Source organism: Rosa rugosa, chromosome 4 (genome assembly GCF_958449725.1).
Source record: "Rosa rugosa chromosome 4, drRosRugo1.1, whole genome shotgun sequence".
NCBI classification, from domain to species: domain Eukaryota; kingdom Viridiplantae; phylum Streptophyta; class Magnoliopsida; order Rosales; family Rosaceae; genus Rosa; species Rosa rugosa.
This window is the reverse complement of record NC_084823.1, coordinates 31825100-31846881: the sequence shown is the minus strand read 5'-3', so window position 1 is coordinate 31846881 and position 21782 is coordinate 31825100. Positions and strand designations below refer to the sequence as shown.

At 38.5% G+C, this 21782-nt stretch overlaps 2 protein-coding genes across 5 annotated transcripts; both read right to left on the bottom strand.

Moving 5' to 3' along the window:
- Positions 1-2013: 2013 nt before the first annotated feature.
- On the bottom strand, positions 2014-5586 carry LOC133742577 (pectin acetylesterase 8-like). Its single transcript, XM_062170260.1, has 13 exons — positions 5415-5586; positions 4795-4916; positions 4598-4680; positions 4266-4395; positions 3998-4077; positions 3818-3904; positions 3603-3727; positions 3459-3519; positions 3322-3375; positions 3166-3243; positions 2670-2775; positions 2376-2524; positions 2014-2254 (listed from the first exon to the last, which is right to left on the bottom strand). The coding sequence occupies exons 2-13, from the start codon at positions 4913-4915 to the stop codon at positions 2141-2143; spliced, it is 1188 nt and encodes a 395-aa protein (XP_062026244.1). The 5' UTR covers position 4916; positions 5415-5586; the 3' UTR covers positions 2014-2140.
- An 8825-nt stretch (positions 5587-14411) lies between these two features.
- On the bottom strand, positions 14412-18340 carry LOC133743823 (pectin acetylesterase 8-like). Of its 4 annotated transcripts, none has more exons than XM_062171864.1 (14): positions 18164-18340; positions 17759-17798; positions 17073-17193; positions 16863-16945; positions 16567-16696; positions 16330-16409; positions 16168-16254; positions 15955-16079; positions 15813-15873; positions 15675-15728; positions 15506-15583; positions 15184-15289; positions 14940-15085; positions 14412-14831 (listed from the first exon to the last, which is right to left on the bottom strand). In XM_062171864.1, exons 3-14 carry the CDS (start codon positions 17191-17193, stop codon positions 14706-14708), a joined length of 1197 nt encoding a protein of 398 aa, XP_062027848.1. In that variant the 5' UTR covers positions 17759-17798; positions 18164-18340; the 3' UTR covers positions 14412-14705. The 4 variants fall into 4 exon arrangements, with proteins under 4 accessions (XP_062027848.1, XP_062027846.1, XP_062027849.1 ...); XM_062171862.1 differs by having other exon boundaries at positions 17073-17197; positions 18164-18338; XM_062171865.1 differs by lacking the exon at positions 17759-17798 and having other exon boundaries at positions 17073-17197.
- Positions 18341-21782: the final 3442 nt, after the last annotated feature.

Sequence of the window (21782 nt, the reverse complement as noted above, 5' to 3'; positions counted from 1 at the left end):
AACTCATCTGATTTGAATCAAATGGTCAGCCCTGGAATTGTGGTCTTGCTTTGTGCTGCTAATGCAATTTCTACTGGAAATTTGGCATATATAGGATTGCATACTTTCAAGAAAACCAAATTAATTTGGTAGGCCAGCCATAGGATGTATAATTTATGTGACTTTATTTTATTTTATGGTCTATTATTACACCCTTCGAGTTTCCTAAAACATTGCCATTATGCTTTAGGAAATGCCACCGGGGGAGAAAGGATTTCTTATTCATCTTTTAGAACTTCCTACAAAATCTGTTCTGTTGCTTTTTCATTTGTGCACATAGTAGACTCTAATACAAGTGTTATTTGATTCCAAATGCTTGTGATCTCCTTACATAGTTACATGTAATTTGACTGCATTTCTACTATTTTGGGAGTCTTATATGCCTTTTGCCCTTATGTTTTTACTCACAGCACAAGTGTTGTGTCTACGAGTATATGCCCACAGGCCAGTGTTAGTCCACGCTTATCAATCCCCACCATGACCATTACCTTTTGAGTTTGCACCGAAAAGAGTGATATTATATATGATTATATGCTTGGGGGATCTAGTGTGTTATGCAGATTCAAACAACTTTTGTTGCAGCTTTGGGCATTTTGTTTTATGGTTTTAGAACAAAAGGACTACAGTTTTTGGAAGGTGTCACTCTGCTTGCATGGATTTTCCTCTTGAGCAGCCACAAAATCTGCTTGAGCCATTTTAAAGACTGAGCAATAAAGTTTTGCTACAAATACAAAACCACACGATCTGGTCAGAGTGATCCGGCACTTGCTGGCACATCAAGTTGTTTCCTGCAATTTGAGATGTTCATACATTGACATTGACATTGACATTAGACAATGATCTAAGGATTTCTTTTAAGAGAAAACCAATTGCCAGCCAACTTATTGGTGAAGCATCCTAATCAATTGGTCTACTGATGAGTTTTGACTCCCTTATGAACCAGACACATGAACCTATCAATTGGCCTTATTCTCCGGGGCTTAAACATTTCAGATCAAGAGACTCAAACTTGTGCTCTGCGCTTATGCTCTCGTAGTTTTTCTTGAGAAATAGTTCATATGGTTTCTTTGAGCAACCTTGATATCCTCAGTTGTGAATTTGAGATAGTCTCATATCACATTAAGCCTCGATTTCATCATATTCTAGGAATTAATATGCATCGAGCTGTATGATCTTTCACATATCTATCATCTTTCCAACCTCATAGTTTTTTGTTCTTCTGAAAATCTGCTAAGACTACATTTTTGTTATTGGCATTTTGATCAAGGGAGTTTACTGCAGAGCTCATGTTGTTGAATGAGTTTGGCTGAAAAAATTTCAAGAGGTGGAAAAGGAAGGTACTGAAAATGAAGCACCTTTGTTCTTAAAATCCAAAGGCCAATGGAAACTGAAGTTCAGATTGGCAATGCAACATGAATGAGCAAGGTTTGATCAAGATGCAAGGGCCACGCTTCAAATGCAATTTGTGAATTATCTATGATGTCATTTGTTTGATATGATCAGTGATTTTATTTTATTACGAGTAAGAAGTTCCTTGTAATCTCTAATTATAAAATGCAAGTAACTATGTAATTGAGCAGTTGGGTGAGTTAGTACATATGCCCAATCAATTCAATCTATTCAAGTACATGGATGTTGATATGATTATTTCTACTTTTTGGACAGAAGAACCTCCTTTTTGTGTGTGTGTGGTCTGCAAAATACCTTTTCTATGTGGGCATGCATCAAATTTGTCCCTATGAGCTGTCAGAGGCTGGTTCTATCAAAAGTTATCTTTGAAGAAGCTCTCGTCTTTCCTTTGATTTGAAGTAGGAATTGCCTATTTGACGTTTTTTATTAAACACTTTGGACAGCATAATTCCCAAGCATCTGGATTTATAATCATGCCTAATGATGAACATAACCTTTTTTGTTGGTCAAGGATGAACATAAACTAGTTCAGCAACCTGAGGATTTCGAAGTACAGAACCAAGCTCAAAGGAATTAAAATTTATTAAGAGCAATAAGTAGCTCGATCATTACATAGAAAGTATACAAACCTTGAAGTCGTATACAACTTTCAAGTATATAAACTTTTTCTTCTTTATTTAACATACAAGAACTAGTTTGAATCAAATTCTTTATTTTTGCAGGTAGGATTGCAAGGGTAAGGACAATCGATCTTTTTTGATGGACTTCGGTTGTAATACCAGTCTCCGACGGCCTTTGCAATTGTCTGCATCATACATTATAGATAACAATAAGATCAGTAGCTATACTTTTTGGAACTTGTGATAGTAATTGATTGATAATCACACCAAAAGTTGAGATTTTAAGTGAAGATTTGAGTGTCATACCGTCTTACTGACAACCGGGGAGTCAGATGCCATCCATGTCTCTTGAGTTCCAATTTGGCAGTGAGCATAGCAAGAGTCTATGAATGCTCCATGAGATGGAGAGTTGCTGAGACCACCATTGAGTATATTTAAGAACTGTAACCTATAATCTGAAATGACAAAAAAACAACCATCCAAATAAATGATCCAGTAGAAAGTTTTGTTACAGTTCACAAAAACAATAAAAGCTTTTCTTGGTAGGTCGGAACAAGGACTTCAGACAAACATGGAACTAAAAAGTTTAAGCTTTTTTACCTTGCATGGTTTGAATTTGCGCAGGTGAGCAGTTCTTTATACCAGACTTGCAGCTTTTCCATGTGCCTTTAGGATCAGCAATACTCGGTGCCAAAATGTTCTTTATCTGAATTGATTATGGATACAAGGAAGTGTGAGAAAATGCATATGCAAAATATTATTTGAATTTGGATAGAGAAAGGAAAAGAATGAGAGAAAAGAGGACAATAATGATGACTCCTTTCTAGTAATAGTTGTGGACAATATCAGGGTTCATATTTATAAATCATTTTTCTTTCAAAGATTTAAGCAATTCTCCAACTACATACTGGAATTAAATAGGTATGATTAAATTTTTCCATGCCAACCACTTTTCATGCACACATGAAAAAAAAGGAGATAATAGAGCGGATGTGAATCACTTTTTAGAAAAGAAAAGGAACTAGAAAAGAAGGTTGGAGACAATACATAATATTAGAAAGTACGGATATGCAATTAAGGATCAGAATGAGGTTACCTGCCACGAATCATAAGCAGCATTTACCAAAAAAATAGGAGTCTGGAGTTCCGGTATCACATTTTGTGGGAAGAAGCACTGCAATATTTTGAAGGTAGTATTAGAATACAGAAGTAAATAGAGATGAGTATAATCATAAGAATTTTAAACACTTACCAACCCTGGTCTCAATCTTGAAGTGCAGGATGCAGGTAAATGCTTTGCTGAACCCTGCACAAAACATATGCAATCAGAACCACACAAAGCCAATGCTACCACATGCACATACTAAAGGCCTGACAGAGATATATTACATGTAGTGCAACCACTTGACTATAAAAGGCTTCAATTTGTTGTGATCCAGTAATAGTCTTCCTGTTTAGTCAATACAAGGCATCAGAAACGATGAAATTAGTACAGAAATATATCAAGACTAGAAGATAATATATGATGCTTACCCATTGATGAAGTAACCAGCATCCGCAAGGCATTTCACATTAGTTCCGGCGGGTAAGAGAGAACGGAAGTTATCACATTGAAGAATAGAAGCCAATCCTCCAGCCGAACAACCAGAGAGTAGAGCCTGTAATCACAAGGAGTACTCATAAGCGATTATAAAGGAGGACAAGACAAAGACAAAAGTAGAGATCGAGTTCAAATGAATTGGCGATACATTTTTGGCGTTTATCATTCCCTTTGCTAATAGATCATCAATGATGGCACGAAAAACCCTTCCTCCTCTGAAGTGAAGATTTGTAGCCTGGTCAAGATATAGAGTTTATTAAACACCAACTTCAGAATCTCTTATGCCAGTATATGACTTGGACTGCTAACTAAACTTGAGTTAACTTACTGGGTCTACTGCTTCCACATCACCGGTGAATGATGACCCATCACAGTACCTAACCTTGATTCTGTTCCAGTTATAGAAGTCTAGAACAAAAAAAAGAGTCCAACTTTTACTGTTAGAACTTAGAAGAAACGGGTCTTAACAAATGGGAGCTATGATGATAAGCTACTGATTCATTTTTAGGATATGCTTGTTTTAACAAAGTATGATGATTAGCAAAAACTTTTATAAAAATATGTTAAATTATGAGATGTAAAGGTAAAAAACATACCTGGATTCATAGTTTGCTTTTTACCAAGAACCCCAGAAAAAGATATTGTCTTTTCCATTTTTTTGGATGAACCTCTGAAGTTTTTCGTTCGCTCAACGCAACTCTCAACATCCTTACACCATCCTCCTCCCTAAGAACCAATTATCAATCAAGACAAGTTTCAAAGCGTAATCCAAAAGTTCTTATAACTTTTATCAGTTTACTAAGCTAATGAATTGTTGATCCAATAGCTTTCTCTTCTCCTATGATCTCTAAGAACCATTAACGGTACAATCCCACCCTATCCTTCCTTTTTTAATTTGAAAGCATTTTAGAAGGACAAGGAAACAAACCTCAATATGAACCAACCAATTGTTAATCCCTGCACCAAATCCCTTGTCAAAGTGGTATGCCGGTGGGCTCCCGTCTAAACAAACTGTACGGTATATCAAAAATAGAAATTAGGACACAGTGTAGGACTCAAATTCAAAACAAACTGATATGGGAGCAATGGAACTATAGAAAAAGACATGATTGCGATTTTTCTCACCAGCTCCTTTGGCAACTGCACTCTGGACCAAAGTGAGTTCCACAGGATGGCTTTCAGCTTTTAGCAATATCAGTAAACATACCAGAAGACTTAACCACTGGCCTAATCTTGCATAGGCCATTCTGCAGATATAAGTATTAAACATCTTAGTGTACAAAGACTAACAAAAAGAAAGGAAAACAGAGAAAGCAGAGCATTTCATAGCATGATTGCAGTTTCCAACTATAAAAATAGGTATTGTGATGTGCCGTTCCTAGAAAGGAAAGTATTGATCACCATCTACATATTTGTGAAAGAAGTAAACAAGAATTAGAGCATAATGTACTTCATCACTAGAATCAAGTCAAGTATGAAAAATAAGAGCCTCTTCTCTAAAGCAAATTAGCAACTCTAAAATCACAAAAACCCAAGACAAGGAACAAAAAGAAAAGAATCTGATACCAATCCTCACATTAAGCTGATTCTTGCTTCAAATATTATCGTTAGCAAAGAATAAACACAAACTCAATACAAATTTCATAATAAGCTCATTATTATTCCTACAAACCAACCCAACAAAGAACAGAGTAAAAGATGAGAGCTTTTCACTATTAGGACCTCCAAAACTAAAAAAAGCTGACCTGAAAGTGTAGTGAGAGAGAAAATCTAAACGCCTGAGAGTATATAAGAGAAACCCAGTTCAGAAAACAAGCTGCTTTAAGCCAATAGCTAGCTGAGTTGATGGAATGAGACTGAAAACTGAAAGGCAAAGCTGTGAGCTGTGCTTGCTTCTTTTCTGTGGTTAAGTTGAGAAAGTTTCTGCTTTTATAATACACAGACAGTGACTTTTTTCCCCTTCTGTTTATGGTGTTGGGGTGAAATGTACAGAGTGAAGAGTGCATGTGAGAGTTAACAGTAGTGATAGATCCAGCGAACCAAACGCCAAAAAGAAGACATAATTGGTCACAGCTTGCAGAGTAGACTAGGACAATGGTCTTGTCGGTGATGCCGCGTGTATTCATTGATGAAACGAAAGCGAGTGTGTGTCAGATAGAAAGGGAGAATCTGAATAGATCAATGGACTACGTACATCTACTACTGGCTTCCATCTGGATGTCTTTCTTTTACTATTAATTGAATAATAATGAAGCATTATTAAAGAAAAGACTCTCTCAAGTCTCAGCAGCCGTCCAAATTCAAATTCTAGCGTTAATTTTTTCTCCTCTTAAAATTTTGGGGCTGTGACCAGTTACCCATTTTTAGCCTAAAAAATGTCCACTTACTCCACCAAGAGTTTTTTAACCCCATTTACCCAATCTTACATCTATTGACATTTTAGCCCCTGTTAATTAAATTAAAACTCATCCATCTCTTATCAGTCTCTCTCTCCTTCCCAAACTCTCTCTCTCTCCCCCCGATCTCCACCTCCACTCTCTCTCTCTCTCTCTCTCTCTCTCTCTCTCTCCTCCCCATGATCTCCACCTCCGGTCTGTCTCTCTCTCTCTGATCGCCGCGCCGGAGATGCAGTCCAAATCTGAACACGACGATGAAGCTCCAGTCGGCGATCCAACGTTCTCGTCGCCGTTCGATTGATCGGCGATCCAGCCACTCCAACGTCCTCGTCGCAGTTCATCGGCAATGTGTCTACTGCCCCTAACGCTGCCCCTAAACCCTAAACTTAACACGAAGACATTATTTGGGGGCAGTAATGTGTCTACTGCCCCCCACTAAACTATTATTACTGGCCCCCACTAAACCATTAAAACTTGCCCCAGTTTTGTGAAGGGTTCTGACTTCGTATGAAGACATTATTTGGGGGCAGTAATGTGTCTACTGCCCCCCACTAAACCATTAAAACTTGCACCAATTAAGTGAAGGGTTCTGACTTCGTATGAAGACATTATTTGGGGGCAGTAATGTGTCTACTGCCCCCCACTAAACCATTAAAACTTGCACCAGTTTCAAGGATTCACAGTGTATTGCACTTTATCACAAACAAATCAACAAGAGATGATTACTGTCTCCTAAGAAAGACATTATTGGGTGGCACTAATGTGTCTACTGCCCCCCAATAGACCATCAAACATTACACCGCTTCCTATGTTTCGTAGATTATACAAGTTATTCACACTCAAAACAACAGATAATGTCTAAAAACCCACATTATGAGGGTCAATATTCTGTCTACTGCCCCCCACTAGACTGACACAAACAACACAATTTTTTTCATTTATCAACTACTGCAATTTAACACTACATTTACTTTGGAATAGCAGTTTTCAGTCCGTCAATAAATAAAGCAGTCATCATTGGCCCCCAATACAAAGTCTACTGGGGGGCACTAATGTTACAACTTTTATGGTTATGACTGCACAATAGCAGATAGCCATTTTCAGTCCGTCGTCGATTCCTTCAGAAGGTCAACCCCGGCCTCGCCGAGCTTCTCAGCGACGAGGACCGTCGGCTTGGCGTCGAGCCTGGCAGCGGAGAGCACGACGACGAGTTTCGGCGCGGCGATGGCTAGAGCAGGCGTCGTGGGCGACCTGCCGGAGGGATGGAGGGAGGGAGAGAGAGATCTGACGTCTTCTAGAGAGAGAGAGAGAGAGAGAGAGATAGAGAAATAGGTGAGGGGGGAGGAGAGAGAAATCGGTGAGGGGGAGAGAGAGAGAGAGAGAGAAACTGAGAGTAGAGAGATTGAAGGAGAGGGCAAAAAAGTCCCAAAAATTAATAAAAAGAATTAATTGGGTAAAGGGGAAATAATCCCTTAGAGTGTTTTGGGTAAATGGGGTTTAAAAACTCTTAGTCGGGCAAGTGGGCACATTTTAAGCTAAAATTGGGTAAATGAGCATTTTTTCTTTTCTTTTCTTTTCTTTTCCTTTTAGAAAAGAAAAGAAAATTTCTTTTCAGAGTTATTTTGTTAATGGAGGTGCTCCTATGATGGTGTCATCAGTTGCTTTTGATGAAGAAGTTGGATCCTTAAAGGCCCCGATGGAATTATTTTATTTTTGATGTTTACCGGTCATTAGGAAGTCTCTATTTCGTTGAGTTAGAGTTTTTAAATTTGTCTTGTTGAGATGATTTTTTTTTTTTATATAGAAATTGAAGTCTTAATATGAGTATTGGTCGTGGTCTTATTACTATGCTATGGTTATGGGGTTGTTCCTTTGGGAACTAATTTATCCTCATCACTGTGTTTTTATTGTCAATGGTAGTGAGCCGTCTTTGAATTTCATCAATTTACTACTCTACATTTTTCAATGTCAAGTGGCTCTTGCCTCAAAGATTGTCAAGAATTTAAAAGAAAGGGAAAAAAAATCAAAACAAAACTTAAAATGCATAATATCTTGGAATTAAGGATTTACAAAGACAAAACAAGATCACAATTGAAAAAGGTGAGTGAAATTCACACTCCCCAAAAGACAAAGGATACAGACTGACTCCACCAGAGCAAGTTACGTGCCCGCCAGCCTCGATGCGCCCACCTCCAACAACTGGGCCTAGCGATTCTTTTAGCCCACTTAATTTGAACACGAAATGGTGATAAACTGTTGATCAAGATAGAAACTATTCAAGTAGTTGTCTTAGTATATTTGTCTAAGAAAAGTAGTTTTGATGTATCTTGAGTTTGTTCATCTATCTTTTTATGTTTAAATACTTGTTATGATAATTTTGATGTATGGTGTTATGGAATAACTTATGTATACTCGTAGATGTTTTACTTATCAATGCTTTGTCTTTTTAATTTCCTATTGGTAGTGATGCGAGATAAATGTTGAAAGCAACCTTCTATTATTTGGGATATATTGTTCACCATGATAGTGCCTTTTCATAATCCTTGTACAGAATAATACTATCTATAGTATGTACTCCTAAGAACAAAGAGGGTTTAAGTGTTAGACTTCTAAAAGTTGTTCTAGCTAAATTTGATTGGAAAATTTTAACAGACCCTGCCAACTAGTGGGTACAAACTGGTATTTAGAGGCATATATTCTCCAATCCTTATATATCATTTTTGTTTCAATTACTTTAAAATTCATTTAGTTTTTCTTTAGTGAAAATAGGAAAAAAAAAAATTGTATCCAATACATGGGAAGGGGACCCAAGTCACCCAACCTTAGTTTGACCCCATCACTTGCGAATAAATTGTCCCATCCATAGTCCCAAAATAGCACATGCATTCGGACCAAAATAGCTATACCCTAATTCTTATTGACTTTTGGCTCACAAAAATTCAACTGGGGACTCGAACTGGGTTTGGCACCCATGGTTGGAGTTGCCCCAAGTTTCAGGTTTTGGTCTGGGAATCTTATGCATACGACCAAGAGGTGAGTGGATCATGCAATCATTTAAGTCCTGCATGGTAATAGAGCCAGATGATCTCAATGACTTTCGAGTATGAATCCCCATGCTCAAGTAACCACCATAAATAGCCGAGAAATAATCACCCTTCACTGCTATTGAGATCAATGTGGTTGATTTAATGGAATCGACACCAATGTGGTTGATTTAATGGAATCGACACCAAGAAAGTTGAAACACAGGTGATCAACCCTTCATGAACAGTTCCTTAAAAGCACTACTGAAGTGCGGTGTTCGGCCTGCTTAGAAAGTTGGATTGGATTCAGTTGCTCAAAGTCACATTTTGTTGATCAGAAGCTGGTAAAAGATAGAGAGATAAGTCTCTGCATGTCTGTATCATCTACACTGTTTTAGGAAAACAGAATTGTAGAGAGAATCTCTTTTCCCAAATTGTGAGAATAGTTGTATATTTCATTGATAATAGAAGCCTTTATATATAGAGAATACGTACAAGTACATAATCTTTAAGTACAAGGAATCTTATTCTAATTAAAACTAGGAATCTAGAACAATCTTCTCCTATTACAACAATAGAAAGTAATCCTAGTCTGATAAGGCACACATAATCCAGATATCCTTCAACACTCCCCCTTGTGTCGTCCAAACGTGATGTCATCGTGACACCATGGCGCTTCAAATGTTGCTTCATTAAAAGCCTTGCTCAAGTAATAAAAACTCTGTGGGAAGAAAACAACCTCGTGGAGGAGAAAAAGAGTACAACACGCCCTTCACTCTTCGAGATCAAACATGTAGACATCATGCCTCCCCCTGATGTCAAGATCTCTTCCCGATTGCTACAATCATGGGAGTTCGGATAATTTTCGCAATCCGATGCTGGCTCTTCACATCACATGTTTCTCGAAAGTGGACTTAGGTAACGACTTAGTAAATAAGTCCGCTAAATTATCCTCAGATTGGATTTGATTAAATTCAATTTTTACAAGTGTTTGTTGTTCCTAATTGTAGAAAAACTTAGGCGATATATGCTTTGTGTTGTCGCCCTTGATGAAACCTTGCTTCATTTGTTCAATGCAAGCTGCATTATCCTCATAAATGCACGTAGGTTCATCTGTGGTAGACTTCAAACCACAATTTCATCAAACATGTGTAATTATGGATCCAATCCATATACATTCACAAACCGCTTCGTGAAGAGCAATAATCTCTGCATGATTCCAAGAAGTAGCGACTAGGATATAATTTGTAGACCTCCAAGATATTGTGGTCTTACCCATGGTGAACACATAACCAGTTTGGGAATGACCTTTGTGTGGGTCAGAGAGATACCCAGTATCAATAAAACCTTCCAAAACACTAATGTCGTTTTGGGATGGGGATAGAGGACGCAAACCAGTGTTGGTGGCATTCCTGGTGTGTGATGGGTTCGAATCCATCATCTCTCTATAGGGATAGAACAAGCTCATATCAATCATACATCTCAAGTATCGAAAGATATCTTTTACACCAGTTTAATGGCGTCGCGTTGGCGCAAGTCTATATCTAGCCAACAAGTTCACAACAAATGAGGTGTCCGGTCTTGCATTGTGCTAAGTACAATAACGCGCTTATTGTACTCAGGTAAGCACTTATGCTATTAACATGTCTTCGTCATCATCCCTGGGACAAAACGGATCCCTCTTAGGGTCAAGACTACAGACGCCCCTGGGAGTGCTTCTTGACTTTATCAAAATGCCTAAGCATCCATTGACACGGTATTCAAGTTCTAAACCGAGACAAAACAGTGTTCTCCCAAGGTCCTTCATCTCAAACTCGGATTTCAGGTGTTCAGCAGTTTCCCTTAACTTTTCAAGGGTTCCAATTATGTTTATCAACATAAATCGCAACAATTGCAAATCAGGAATTTGTCATGGAGACACGCGGGCATAGTTCATCATATCCCTTCCCAATCAAGTAGTCACTGAGTGAGCATTGCATCCTCATTGCAAACGCGCTCCGTGGTCTAGAGCCACTTGATTTGAGTAAATAAAGTCTATCAGGGACCTTTATGTATATTTTTGTATCTAGATCTCCATAAAGATACGTAATGACCACATTCGTAAGTTGCATGTTCAGTTATTTGGAAACTACCAAACTGACAGGGTAGTGGAGTGCAATGACATCCATTACGAGAGAATATGTATCCTCATAATCGATTCCGGGGGTTTTGTGAGAAGCCTTGCGCCATAAGGCGAGATTACCATCTCTTTTTCTCATCACGCTTTCTAACGAAGACCTATTAGACAACAGATTTTATGTTAAAAGGTGTTGGCATCATTGGCTTGAAAAACCTTTCTCTTCGTTAGAGAATCCAAGTTAACCTAGATCGCATCTTTCCATTTAGACCAATTTTCTCTATGTTGGCATTCATTCATCAACGGAGAGTGGTTCGATATCATCAGACTCAACGAACTCAAACGCAATGAAATGTGCGAATACATCATCAATCATGATGGAGTTTTTATCCCACGTCTCATGTACACAAGTGTAATTTTCAGAGAGCTCTATATTCTCAGGAATAGGTTCTGACATTAAGGCATCCCCCAATGATAACCTCAATCCGAAACATTCTCATAAGATGGATTTTGAGCGTCGATGATCAAAGGATTGAGTTGTGCCAAAGTATCATTCGAACCCATGGGCCTCCCACACATCCTAGCTGGGACCATGGCCTGTGACGCCAGAGTGCCACTCTCTATGGCGTTGGTGCCATGCCTACCTTCATGTAGGGTGGTGCTACGTCCTCTCTTAGGGAAGTCCATCCTTGCAGGCACCTTTGCAGCAGATATGTGTAATCTCGTTACTTTATCGGGGATCGAGATGAGACATAGTGGGGACAGACCATGACAATTCCTGTCGTTCCTGTTGAACATCCGTATTCTTATCTCCCTCTAACGACGGAAAGACTGTCTCATCAAAGTGACAATACGCAAATCTAGTGGTAAAGAAATCGCCTAGCAAATGTATTTAGTGGCAGACTATTGTTGGAGTCTCATATCCAATTTATTTGCTCATTCGTCTGTGAGGACCCATCTTAGTGCGCTGTGGCGGCGGAATAGGCACATACATGTCACACTCAAAAATATGCGTAAGTAAGAGATACTTGTACCTAGTCACTAGTTGTAACGCAAAGATAGATTGAGTGGCAGTGGATCGTAGACGAATTAGCAGTTGCATGCGATATTGTATCACCCCAAGCGGATATAGGGAGATTGGTGCGCATTACCAATGTTCAAGCTACCATCGTAGTCGTTTCCGCGAGACCATTTGGGTATGTCCAACATCAGTCCCAATGATATACAATAATCATCGAAAGTTTTAGATGTAAACTCTCTAGCATTGTCAAGTCCAATTGACTGAATAGGATGATCCGAGGAGTGAGCCCGTTGCAATATGATCTATGCTAGGAGTGTAGTGTAAGCAGCATTACAAGTGGACAATGGCATAACACGTGACCAACGTGTTTGTGTGTCAACCAACATCATGAAATATTTAAATGTCTGCAAGTTGGTTGAATCGGTTCACAGAATCCCCTCGGATTCTATGTAAGAACAGAATGAGTATTTTCGTATCCTTTGCATAAGACAGTCTCAGTCCTAATTTTCCTAAGGAACAGGCTTTATAGAAAGAGCGAGATGCCTTAGAAGCAACCAATGAGGATTTTAGTTGTGCTTGAGCGTCTGAAACGCTATTGGAAGCAAACTTGGTGATTACAGCATCACCTGGGGCGCTATCACCATGATGGACTCCATCCATGGAGTCATGGATATGGACTATGCCAGCCTAGGGCTGGCGGTAGATAACGGCGGCTGTCCCACTTAGTCCAGGAATCAACTTTTGATTTGTGCTTCATTATTCGCTCGAAAGAATGGATGTCCGTGTGAAGTCTTTAATAAACAGATCATCATATCACGACCTGGATGTCCCAATTGGTCATGCTAAAGCCTATATGTGTTGGTGTCCCAAAAGTCATCTCTTATAACGTTGTTGGACTCAATTACTCGAATAGTGGTTACATATAACCCACTAGAGCGACACATAAGCTTCTCTAATACTCGTTTTCGTCCGCAGTCATTAGAGGTAATGCAAAGGAACTCAGGTCCATTCTCACTATGTGTTTCCACATGAAAACCGTTGGCTCTAATATCTCTAAAGCTCAAAATAGTTCTTCCGGCCCCAGGTGATGCTGTAGTGACATTAATCAATGTGCCATTTGGCAACAAAAGTTTAGCTGGTCCTTGACCATGAGTCAATTTAGATGGCCCTGCCCTCGTAGTCACATAAGATCGAGTAGGCATCATCTCAAGGAATAATTGCCTATGTCAAGGTATGGTGTGCGTAGTAGCACTATCCGCGAGGCATTCTAGCTCTCCGGGAAACATACGTAAGTAAATAAAGCTCGAATTAAAAGAATCGACACTTTATTAATAATAGCCAACGATTACATCAGAGTTTCCAATCCGTTATAACCAATGTTTTTATTGATAATAGTTTAAGGCAAAATGCCATTACATATATTCTTAGAAAATAGATTAGTTTCGGAGTATAATACTTCCGTGACAACTAATTAAGGATTTCTGAGCCTCTTTGCTACCAAGAAATTTGGATTAGATCGAAACAATGATGTTTGAATGGTCGTTCAAATTTAAATGCTCACAAACGCTCTTAGTTCGTAGCTTAGGCTCACGAACGTTCTTAGCTCGTAGCTTAGCGTGAACCCCCACAGTTTCGATTTTATTCTTTTATCGAACCCACGTTATAAGAAAGGTGAGATATAGAAGAAGGGATTTTGGAAGTTCCCGAAGAAAATAAAATTAAATTAAAATTCAGAAAGCAGGAACTTTAATTTAAAACTTACTTGGTGCTTGATTTTCTTGTTCTTCTTTTCCTTGCGGCCTTGTCGTTTTCTTCCCAAAGCCGTGCGCAAAGATGGTGGCATGCAGGAGGTGGTCCTAGGGAAGGGTTCTAGGGTTTCACGGCAAGAAGAGAGAAGAAGAAAGTTTTTGGCTTCTGATTCAAGATCAGGGCTCGTGGTGATAACTTGTTTTAGGAAAAGAGAATTGGGAGAATAGTTGTGTGTTTTATTGATAATAGGAGCCTCTATATATAGAGTATACAAGTACATAATCTTTGAGTACAAGAAATCTTATTCTAATTAGAACTATGAATCTAGAACAATCTTCTCATATTACAACAATAGAAAAGGCACACACATAATCCTGATTTATTACCAACCAAAAGAAAGTCTAAATATCAGATAGACCAAAAATTGGAAAATGCTCTGATGAATAAATAGAAATACATTGTCGCCAAATCATTGAGTTTTCAGTACAAGATATATATGCCCCACCTTAGAATCAAAAGATGGAAGAATAATGTGGATTTAATTGAGATATATGACGAATTACATAAACAATGAGGGAAAGCACCCAGCACACTAGTTTTTGTGCAGTGGTGAGCTTTTTTATTTTGATCAATCACTTTGACTTATCACATTTTTTTTACTTAATCTATATAAATAATTTGTTCTATGAAGGAACCTGACCTATAAAAATGGTACATATTTGTCACAACAGTCATTCCAAGTGCACATTTGGATCAAACATCGGAGCATGGCAAGTGGGATTGCAAGAGTAAGGACAGTCTATCTTTTGGAATGGAGTTCGGTCATAAAACCAGTCTCTAACTGCCCCTGCAATTGTCTGCACATATGAGTTTTTACAAAACCAATTAAAATTAGTGTTTCTTCAAGCAGGAAATAAAACCTAGAAACTTTTCTTTTCTAAGAGGGTGTTTGTGGTTTGTGTTACCATTTTGTTAAGGAGTGGAGAATTAGGCATTAACCAAGTCTCCTGCATTTCAGTTTGACAGTGTAGATAGCAAGAGTCTATGAACATTCCCTTTACTGCAGAGTTGCTCACACCACCAATTGCAGTTAAAAATTGCAACCTGAAGCCTGCAAAATACAAACAAACAGAATTTAAATGCCATGTAAACAACGATCTAATATTGGTCTACTATTGATTAGAAATTAATGTCTCCTGTGAGACTGACTTTGAATGGTTTTGAGCTGAGCGGGTGAGCAGTTCCTTATATTGAGCTTGCAGTTTCGCCAAGTTCCATGAGGATCCGCAACACCTGGTACCAAAATGTTCCTTATCTGTATAGATAAACAAAGTGACCTTAAGAATTAGACAAAGTGAAAGAGAGATGTATACTAAGGTAAAATGTGCGAGTATACAAAAGGGGTAAAGCTCTCTTGCTAGACTTTAACTCAAGATCACGCATTCAAACATAATTCTACCTAATCAACGGTTCTCACTCAGTTTAGTATGATCGATGTTACTGTTAACAGGAAAATAGCTGGGAAGCTCACCTGCCATGAATCATAGGCTGCATTTACATAGAATATTGGTGTCCGAATCTGTGGTACCACATATTGAGGGAAGAAACACTGTAGTATTGTTTGAGGAGCATCATGAGAATCTTACAAGTGAGAAACAGTAAATCAATACTAAATATATCTAGCAACACTTTACACTTACCAAATCTGGTCTCAATTTTGAAGTGCAAGATGGAGGCAAATTCTTCGCAGAACCCTACACGAAAGATATCGACATTCAGAAATGGGGATTGATGGCGGTAAAGTCTTCATTGTATGCAGGAGGGAGCGAGAGGATTACATGTGTTGTAACAACATCAGCAAAATACTGTTGAATGTGTTGTGCTCCAGAAATGTCCTTTCTGATATTTATCACCAAGGTCCATAAGCAACTTTCACATAAAAGGAAAAGGCAGAAGGTACTGAAAATGTGAGGAGCTTACACATTAATAAAGTAACCAGCATCTGAAACACATTTCACAATGGTTCCGGAAGGTAAGAGAGCACGGAAGTTATCACAATGAAGAATGGTGGCCAATCCACCAGCAGAACAACCGGAGAGGACAGCCTGTAAGCACATGTGTCCGGGTTAAGGAACAAATTTATCAGAACTGAAGATAACAGCAGTCAAATTGTTGACAAGTTAATCCACTTACATTTTCAGCTTTCCCCATTCCTTTTGCTAATAAATCAGCAATAACGGCTCGAAAAACCCTAGCTCCTCTGAAGTAAAGACCAGTAGCCTGCTCAAATTGTTAACCAAGAATTTGTAATGGAATGTAAAACTTGGAGTGCTTAATGATTGCTAAGCAACTTACTGGGTGTACTGCTTCAACATCTCCAGTGAATGATGACCCATCGCAGTACCTGACTTTGATTCTATTCCAATTGTAAAAGCCTGCCATTGGAGACACAATTTTGATCAGCTACCAAGGTAGGTTCAACAGAAAATAGAGAGCTGTACTGCTTAACTACAAAGTATTTCTTTGAAGTGACTTTTGCTTATGGAAATTAACTTCTTATTTATAGATGAAATGTTGATTAACAAACCAAACCTGGATTAAGTGATTGCCTGTTGCTTAGAATTCCAGAAAAAGGAATTTCCTTCAGCATTTTCTTTGATGAACCTAAACGAGTGTTCTTACGGCCAAGGCAATTTGTGACATTGTTACACCATCCTCCTCCCTAAGATTCAAACAGACGGAACAATTATGACAGAAACAGAGATATGTAACCATCATTTATAAAAAAAATCTATGAATACTCTACTAGAACTTTGTAACATTAACAAGACAAAACACTCAAATTGTTACTGCATTTACTTGGAGCTAATTTAGAGAAAAGGACAAACCTCAATGTGAACCAACCAATTGTTAACTCCTGAACCAAACCCCTTATCCCAATGGTAAGCTGGGGGGCTTCCATCCAAACAAACTGTAAACCATGTCAATACAAAAGGTTAAACCAAATACCAGAACAGAATTGTCTCATTATCAAACCCAACGAGTTTGAAAAAAAAACTCTAATTCATATCAACAACTTTGCAACCAAAGTTTCTCACCAGCTCCTCTGGCGACCGCAGTCTTAAGGATAGTGATTCCGATAGGAACTCCCGTTGCTTTCATCATTATCACTGAACATACTAGAAGATTCAACCACTGCGCTAATCTTGCATCACCCATCTGCCTTAATCAAATTTAGCAATTCATATACAAAAAGGTTAGGTACCAAAACAAAAACAAAAACAAAAAGATTGAAAGACGGGAAACAGAGAAATTCAAAGGGCCAATTATAGATATGTTAAAGAGAAAACAAAAGCTTATTCTAAGAAATGATCCTCCATTGCTTTCCCTCATAACCAAAATTCTCAGGTAATTAAACTAGAAAAGGATCCTCCAATCCAGCTTTGGTAACAAAACCTCAGCCTTGAGATTGCTTAATGTTCAAGGATGCTTTTCCGTCTTTGACAAAGTATCAAGTTTCCACAAGCATAAGATTGGTTATGTTTTTTTTCTAGCTTGGCTCCTTTTACCGCAAGACCTTTTGGTGTTTGTTGGCAAATGAACACATACAAAAAGAAAACCGAAAAAGAAACAAAAGCAGCAGAGCAGAGAAAGAGATTAATCAGAGTTATTGTAATGACCAAACAGATTGGCACATGAGTGAGTCATGTGCATACATTTCCTAATCTTAAAGTAAAAAAAAAAAAATGACCTGTCGACTAATTAAGCAATAATTAATACATACTCAAATACGAAGCAATCGGCTCCACAATCTTGATGGGTTTCTGAAACAAAAGTGAAACCTTAATCATATTAGACATTTGAATCCAATGTCAGCCATCAAAAGTCCAATCTTTGTACAAAGGAGAATCCAATGAAACAAAAACCATTCCAATACACAAACGAAAACAAAAATGAACAATAACCAAATATATACATATCCAGAAAATATATATACTCACAAGAAACACCACTCAATTCAAATACATTCATAAACAAGAGAACCACATGAACTGAAATAACACAGCTGGCAGTAAGAACCAAGAACATTAACATTTGCAGAATGTAAATGGTTTTTACAGCATACGTAGACCAAAAACCGGATCCAAAGTTGGAGAAAGAAAAAGAACAACAGCAGATTAGTATGTACCTGAATGAAGGAGAGAAAACGGCAGAGACAGAGTGATGAAGAATGTGAGAGAAACCCAGTTCAGTTCAGAACATGCGGTTTATACCGTGTGTACTTGATAAGTGATAAGTGATGAATGGGGAGTTAATGGGGGGAGTAATGGGCCAATGGGGGTTACAGAAGAGAAGGGAAAGGGTGGTCAGTAATGGAATGATGAGTTGTTTGAATGTTTTCTATGTATTGCAGACCGGAATGAAGGAATGAATGCGAGAGTTTCTCACGAAGAAAAGGGTCCTTCTGTTTTTTTTTTTTTTTTTTTTGAGTGTATCGAGAGCCGACACTTATTTCGCTCCCTCCCAACATTTTAATGATTGGCGGGCGGGTTCGGTCTGGACCGACCCGACCCGAGTGGGATAGCCCGACGGAGGAGCAGCTGCTGCTGCTGTTGTTGCACAGTGAAAAAGCTTAGTAGAGCTGTAACGAATCTTGTCGGGTTCATGTGGTTGGGTCATAAAACGAGTGGCAGGGATTAGGCTTGGGAGGGTATGTGGTGCAGTTCTTGACATTAGTTTACATACATTCAACAATTTAAATAGATGTTTTAACCTACAAAAAATCAATATAAATAAAAATTGTTTACACATTCGATTGCATCAAACAAATGAACGGTAGATCATGAGACTGTTGGCTTTCACGAGAACTATCATTTGTTTAATGCAATCGATTGAGTAAACGATTTTTGTTTACATTGATATTTGCAGAGATGATCTTTAAAGGTTTACTTAACTTTTGAATTGTTAAATCATGAATTTAGATTATCGAATGTATGCAAATAAGAGAGAATTTAGGCACACATCTCCAAACCGGTTTGAGTGTAAGTATTTTCATTTCAAAGGAAAGTTAGTTAGTTAATTAGTTCTCTAAATAAAAAACAGGTAGCGCAGTATCATTTGGTCTAATAGCATAAGCCTTTCTTTTGTAAGTGGGAAGTCGTGAGTTTGACTCACAGATGACTAATTGTTGCATATAAGTTAGGCCTCGTCAACGGGCCGGGCCGGGCCTAATTAAATTTTTAAATAGTGACAGGCAGGGCCGGGCTTCATTGTAAATCAACGGATCCAAGCCCGTCCATATAAGGCGGGCCTTGCGGGCTTTTTCGGGCCGGGCCGGGTAGCCCACCTTTTTTCGGGCCGGGCCGGGCTTTTCTATAATGCGAGTTTTATTGTGCAATATTTAGCGTCATTCGCAACAACTAATTTTACTCAACCTCATGCAACTAATTGATAAGGTCTTGGACTAAAATGGATATCCTATATCTTGCTTCTAGAATCTAGATCATCTCACGGGTCATATTAAGGATGCTATTTTTTTCCTTTTAAAGTTTTAAGGGGTTTGGAACCTAGCCGAACTAGGAGGCTCATCCCCACGCCCGTTTTAATGTACTGAAATAAAAAGACAGAATACAAAGTGTCCCAATTTACAACTTAGAACGAAAGCAAATTATTAATACAATTTCTATGAGTTTATCTACTTAGGCATATTGTCTTCCATTCAGACTTGGTATCATTGAGGCTCACACTTAGAATCTGCCAGCAGCTCTGCATAATTGGTACAGCCCTGCAAAAAATTCTTGAAATGAGCCAATTATTTGTAATGCACGGACTACACAGAATAACCAAAACTCCTGTTTTATTTCTACTTGGGCATAAAGTTGAACATGCTTATTACAAATATCTAATCTGCAAGTTTTAGTAAAAGCAAGCAACTCTAAGTTTCAAATGAACCAATTCAAGCTTTAAAACTACCCACTATAGTCTAACTTCAGATAAAGTTTGTATGTAAAAGCATCTAAGAATTGTTAAGGATCCAATTACTATTTTCCACATAAACTGCAACTTTATTGTGAAAATAAGAACTCAAAACATGCATAAAACAACATCTAATCTGAGATAAGAGGAAGAGGCCGTAACAAAAAATTCAAGAGCAACATCATATCCCAATATCCCCAATTCTTTAAACAAGAAAAAGCTAACCAACAATTCAAAAAAAAAAATTGCAGTAACAAAACCCGAATCGCAGATTCCAGAAAAAAGGCACAGAATTCACAACATAACGGAACATAATCAACCCAAGTTGATACCTGAATCGACGGACTGAATCGCATTAGTCCCCTTGGCACCAAACACAAACCCAACGAACCGCCTGCAAATCAATAACGGATTAAAAACTTGGCAAACAACAACACAGTAAAAACAGAGAGAGAGAGAGAGAGAGAGATTGAAACAGAGAGAGAGAGATTTAATGGAAGTAATCGCAGATGCCGAAGTGGAGGAAGTGATTGACAGATGTGACTGTGAGTCAGAGGCAGAGGATCGAAAGATCGATGTGACTACGAGACTGTGAGTCGTGAATGAGGAGCGGCTGAGACAAGAGGAAGAGGCCGTGGTCGATCTGAGAGAAGAGGATGAGGGATGGAGCTTGGAGATGGAGGCATGGTCGATCTGAGACAAGAGGAAGAGGTCGTGGTCGATCTGAGACAAGAGGATGAGGGATGGAGCTTGGAGCGGGAGGCGTGGTCGATCTGAGACAAGAGGAAGAGGCCGTGGTCGATCTGAGACAAGAGGAAGAGGCCGTGGTCGATCTGAGAGAAGAGGATGAGGGATGGAGCTTGGAGCTGGAGGCGTGGTCGATCTGAGACAAGAGGAAGAGGCCGTGGTCGATCTGAGAGAAGAGGGTGAGTGATGGAGACAGCGGCTGGAGGCGTGGTCGATCTGAGAGACTGAGACAAGAGGAAGAGGCGTGGTCAAGAGCAATGGACTCAATCACTCAATGGAGACAGCGGCTGAGTCGAGAGAGAAGAGTTTACAGGATTTCTGGATTTTGATTTTAGGTCGGGATTTGCCGATTTGGGAGTGACCTAGTCGGTTGGATTTTGATTTTAGGTCGGGACAGCTGGTCTCCACTTTCCAAATCCAACGGTAGGAAATTAGAATTCTAGGATTGGATTCCCTTTCCAAATCCAACGGTAGGATATATCATTTTAAAAACATATATATAATTTTAGTATTTTACATAATTTTTTTTATAAATCTATATTTATATATTACACACACTCTAAAAGTCCAAAGAGCAACCTCTATAAATTCAAAGAAAATGGAAAAACCGATCGTTGGATGTGATTATTATTATAATAAATTGTGCGTGTGGTTAAAAATTTAATCAATTTCACCATAGTTTTGAACCCGATCGGATTGGTCAACCGTAGTCACTTATATGTTTTCTTGGTTGACCGATGGCGTGACAACCGCGAAACGTGCTTATTTTTTCACATAACGTTTGTAAATATTCCATCGATGGATGTGTGTGGACATGAGATAAAAAAAAAAAATTTTAATTTCAAACACATTGGCCTATACCAATTTTCCTCCTAAAGTTGTATGACTTATACATTACATTTAAATTGTTGAGGTTCATTCTAAAGCAACCATGAAGTGGAGAATGAATTCGGAGAAACCAACCGCTCGATGGAGAGATTGTAATATTTTATGGTGGTTGTAGAAAATCCAGCCAATTTGGTTCTCGTTTCGAATTCGATCAACTAGGTCAAACTTTGTTACTCTTATAAACCTATATTTATATA

Bases quoted from the DNA above. Each gene is read 5' to 3' on its own strand.
- LOC133742577 (XM_062170260.1), bottom strand. From the start codon at position 4,915: ATGGCCTATGCAAGATTAGGCCAGTGGTTAAGTCTTCTGGTATGTTTA. The intron at 4,078-4,265 runs GTATGTTTTTTA...TTTTTGTTCTAG, and splicing joins AAAGCAAACTATGAATCCAG to ACTTCTATAACTGGAACAGA. The intron at 3,520-3,602 runs GTAAGCATCATA...TTGACTAAACAG, and splicing joins GCTGGTTACTTCATCAATGG to GAAGACTATTACTGGATCAC.
- LOC133743823 (XM_062171864.1), bottom strand. From the start codon at position 17,193: ATGGGTGATGCAAGATTAGCGCAGTGGTTGAATCTTCTAGTATGTTCA. The intron at 16,946-17,072 runs GTGAGAAACTTT...CATGGTTTACAG, and splicing joins TGCGGTCGCCAGAGGAGCTG to TTTGTTTGGATGGAAGCCCC. The intron at 16,410-16,566 runs GTTTGGTTTGTT...CTCCAATGGCAG, and splicing joins CAGGCAATCACTTAATCCAG to GCTTTTACAATTGGAATAGA.